At 65.5% G+C, this 3845-nt stretch overlaps 1 protein-coding gene across 1 annotated transcript; it reads right to left on the bottom strand.

The window, feature by feature from the left end:
* Positions 1 to 122: 122 nt before the first annotated feature.
* Positions 123 to 1671, bottom strand: LBX1 (ladybird homeobox 1). Its single transcript, XM_040624182.1, has 2 exons — positions 1347 to 1671; positions 123 to 643 (listed from the first exon to the last, which is right to left on the bottom strand). Exons 1-2 carry the CDS (start codon positions 1669 to 1671, stop codon positions 123 to 125), a joined length of 846 nt encoding a protein of 281 aa, XP_040480116.1.
* Positions 1672 to 3845: the final 2174 nt, after the last annotated feature.

The following is a 3845-nucleotide window of genomic DNA, read 5'->3' as shown; positions in this document are numbered from 1 at the left end:
GGGGGGGGGGGGGGGGAGAAGGCGGGAGTTGCAGAGGAGGTCCCAGCTCCCCTCGGCGGTCCGGGAGGCGGCGGGCGAACCGGCGCTAGGAGCCCGGCGCGGCGGAAGATCCCGGGCGCCGCTCAATCGTCCACGTCGATCTCTTCGTCTTCCTCGTCCTCTGAGCAGTCCTGGCTGCTGGCCGGCTGGTCCGTGAGCGGGGAGGCAGGAGAAAGCTGCAGGGGCCCAGCGCCCGGGGCCTGCGGGGCGCCTGGAGGGAGCGCCGGAGAGCCAGGCCTCGACTTGGCCCTGCCGCAGCCGCCGCCACCGCCGCCCGCGGCCTCCGAGTTCTGCTCGAGTTCGGCCAGCGCCACGATGTCCATCTGCCCGCTGGGGCCCAGTTTCTTGGCGGACTCCACGTCGGCCTTCATCTCCTCCAGGTCCCTCTTGAGCTTGGCGCGCCGATTCTGGAACCAGGTGATGACCTGAGCGTTGGTGAGGCCCAGCTGCTGCGCGATTTGGTCGCGATCGGCGGGGGACAGGTACTTCTGGTAGAGGAAGCGCTTCTCCAGCTCGTAGATCTGGTGGTTGGTGAAGGCTGTTCGCGACTTTCGCCGCTTCTTGGGGGTCTGCCGCTGCCCGAAGATGGTCATCCCGTCGCGGCCTGTGAGGAAACCATAGTATAGGCTTGCGCCGGGGGAGAGGAGACCACACCCCGGTTCGCTCTTTTTCACCCCACCCAGGCCCATCCGATCTGAGGTCTGCTGCAGTTCCCTTCTCGGATTTGATTCGGCCTCCCCGACTAGGGCAAGCCTCGCCTAAGGCAAACCCCCTTCCCCCCAACTCTTGTCTACCGGAAGTCTCTAGGAAAAATTGTTTTAGTCTCTGCTCCCCACCTAAGAGTTGATTTGAAAGACCCGAGGTCGCTAGAGCACAACGGAGCCAGACAGGGACGCCCTGACTGCTGGGTGAATGTTGGTTCTACACCTCTTCCCAATCACCCAGACTCTATCCCTACCCAAAAAGTCCTAGCTGAAAGGCTCTCTGTTCTCCAACCCAGGAACAGGGCGAGGAGCGCCCAGGCCACTGGGAACGCGAGGGAGCCAAGCAGAGCAGACAAACTGCGGAGATCTTGGGTTCCCGCCACCCCTCCTGGGTCACTCGACACGGGCCTATCCAGAGGTCCCTAGGAAATAGGGTTTGGGTCCTGTCCCACTCGTTTCCACTCCCAGCGGCAGCGGCTTGGGCTGGAGGGCCCTGACGGCAGGCGTGGGAGGAGGTGGGCAGAGGCACAGGGCACAAAGAGTGGGGCACAGGGAGCGGGTAGTGGGGTGCTGGGCGCAGGAGAACCCAGCGGCGGCGCCTACCTTCGGCTGCCTGCAAGACGCTGACCTCCAGCCCCTTAAAGGTCTTGCTGGCGAGCTCCTCCAGCGCGCACAGCGGCGAGGTCTGCGAGAGGAGCGCGCGGCCCGCCAGGGGCAAGCCGCCCGGCGCGTGCTTGTCCGCGGCCGCCAGCAGGTGCGCCGCCCCGCACAGCGAGTAACTTCTCCGCACAGACGGCTTGTTGAGGATGTCCTCGATGCTGAACGGAGTCAGCGGCTTGTTGGAGTTGGCGGGAGGCGGCAGGTGATCCAGAGGGCTGCGCCGCCGCTCTTCCCCCGGCGCCGCCTTGCCATCCTCCTTGGAAGTCATCTCGGCCTCGTTTGGGGGCCCGGCCGGGGCGGCTCGGGCCGCGGGGACCCAGCCCGCGGGCAGCTCGGGCGCCGGGCGGCGCGAGTGGGCGGCAGCGGTGGGCGGGAAGGAGGCCGCGCCGGGCCCGGCTGGGCGCAGGGCCGATTAGCGCAGCGGCAGAGGCGAGCGGAGCCGCACGGGGCCCAGGGAGGAGGGCGCTGACGCGGGCGCCGCCGCCGCCGCCGGGGCTTCCAGCAATCCGGGGCCCAAGCCGGGGCGCGCCGCGCGGGGCTCCAGTTTCGCCAGCCCCGGTGCTATTTAAAGGTGTCAGGTGGCTCCGCGGCGGCTCCTGGCCCCGGGTCCTGGCGGCGGCAGTTGGAAAAGCCGAGGCGAGGGCGCTGATCCCGTACTGCGAGGGGAGGCGGAGAGATGGGGCAATTGACTATTGCTAACAAGTTAGCCTTGATCAAGGAGTAATCAATTATCTGCAACGGCACTTCTCTATTTCTCTCTCCTTTCTCCCTTTCTCCTCTCTCTTCTTTCTCTCTGTTCTCTCTCCTCCTGTTCTCTCTCTCCCTCCCTCTCTCTCTTCTCTCTTCTCTGCTCCCCCCGTCTCTCTCCTTCTCTCCCTCTCCCTCGCCCTCTCTTTCACTCTCTGTCTGTCCAATGCAGGCGGCTCTAAGTTGGGAAGCTCATTAATTAGCGGGCCGGGGGTAGGAGGAGCCGGCTGGAATTAGCCTGCCTAATGCGCCTGTCAGTCCGGGCGCTGCGCCGCACTCGGCCCGAGCTGTTTGTAAATTACATTAGCGGCGCCTTTATTGCACCCGAACCTCGGGCGACTCAAAAGCCGCCGCCCCCACCCCAAACTGCGAGCCTCGCTCCCGGCGCACCCGCCTCCCGCCGGCCTGGCTGCGATGGTAGCGCCGGCCCGGAGGTCTCAGGCTCTCCGACCCGGGATTTGGCGCCCGAGAAGGGCGGCGCGAGCCCAGCCGGAGAGGGACGCGGCCGCCGCGCGGGCCAGGTAAGACCAGGAGCCTGGGTGGTCCCCGCCGCCGCCCTGTGCGGACTTTGCCAAGCTGAGATCAAGGACCCAGCGTCCCTACCCCTCGACCCTCCTGTCGGTCACCCCGGGCCTTGGTCCATGCTCCTGAGGAGAGGGAATCTGCAGTTTCCAGGCTGGCCCGCGGGAGGTCCGTGCGGGTACTGCAGCCCTGGGTGAGGCCACACGGGACAGGGCTGGAGGACCCGAGGGGTTCCGGGAGGGGGTCAGCCGGAGGACTCAGTCTTCCCCAGCCGAGAGGCGGAGGGGGGTGTTATTGGTGGCTCCAGGCACCTCTCTCTCCCCCCGCCTGAGCCTGAAACGACCACCTTACCTCTTCTGGCAGTCTTGCACACTCCTTGGGCCACGGCTCTCCTGGTTGACTGGGGCCACGGGTCCGCCTGGTGACCGGTGCCCGACCCGGCAGCCGGGCCGGTTGCCTGGGCTAACGGGGCCGGCTCGGGGCCTCCCCGCTGAGCTCTGCCCAGGCCCCGGCCGGGGCCCCGCTGCCGGCCCCGCCCAGCCCAGCGCGGGGCTCCAGTACACCGCCCGACTCCAGCTGTTCCGGATGCGGGGCGGGGGCCGGGAGGGGGCCGGGCCACTGCTGGGGCTGCGCTCCCAGGAACCCGCAGGGAAGCCGGGTTCGAGTCCGACTGGGGGCTGGGAACCCTACGGGCCGATTCTGTGTACATCAGGCAAGCGTTTGTGCGCATCGGTATTTTAATGTGTTTACGTTTTTGAATATGTACATTTGTGTGGGGTTCGCAATGTGTATATTTGTGTAAACATATGTAACCTGTGGGTATTTAGGCGTGTTTGAACCCTACCTATGTCTTTCATTCCCCAGAGGCACCCAAAGGGGCTGTACCCCCAGGCTCTTTTTACTCTTGTTTCCCTCTCTTGGTTTGTATGGGGGCATTGGCCCCATCACCTAATTTTCCACAACTGCCCCTGAAAGAAGGAGGGGAGCAAGAGGGGGCTGGTGCCAAGGGAGCTGTTTCTCTCCCCACATACAGCCTCAGCCCTTTTCCTGGCTTTGTTTGTAAACTCCTGGGCAGGCAGTGTGGTCTGGCAGCCCTGCTTAGTCAAGACAAGGGCCCAGAGAAGCCAGTGCAGAGCACTGTGGCCCAGCCTAGAGGTTAGGATGGGGAGAATA

The sequence above is a fragment of the Ursus maritimus genome, unplaced genomic scaffold (assembly GCF_017311325.1).
Source record: "Ursus maritimus isolate PB19 unplaced genomic scaffold, ASM1731132v1 scaffold_7, whole genome shotgun sequence".
Classification (NCBI taxonomy): Eukaryota; Metazoa; Chordata; class Mammalia; order Carnivora; family Ursidae; genus Ursus; species Ursus maritimus.
This window is presented reverse-complemented; position numbering and strand designations above follow the sequence as displayed.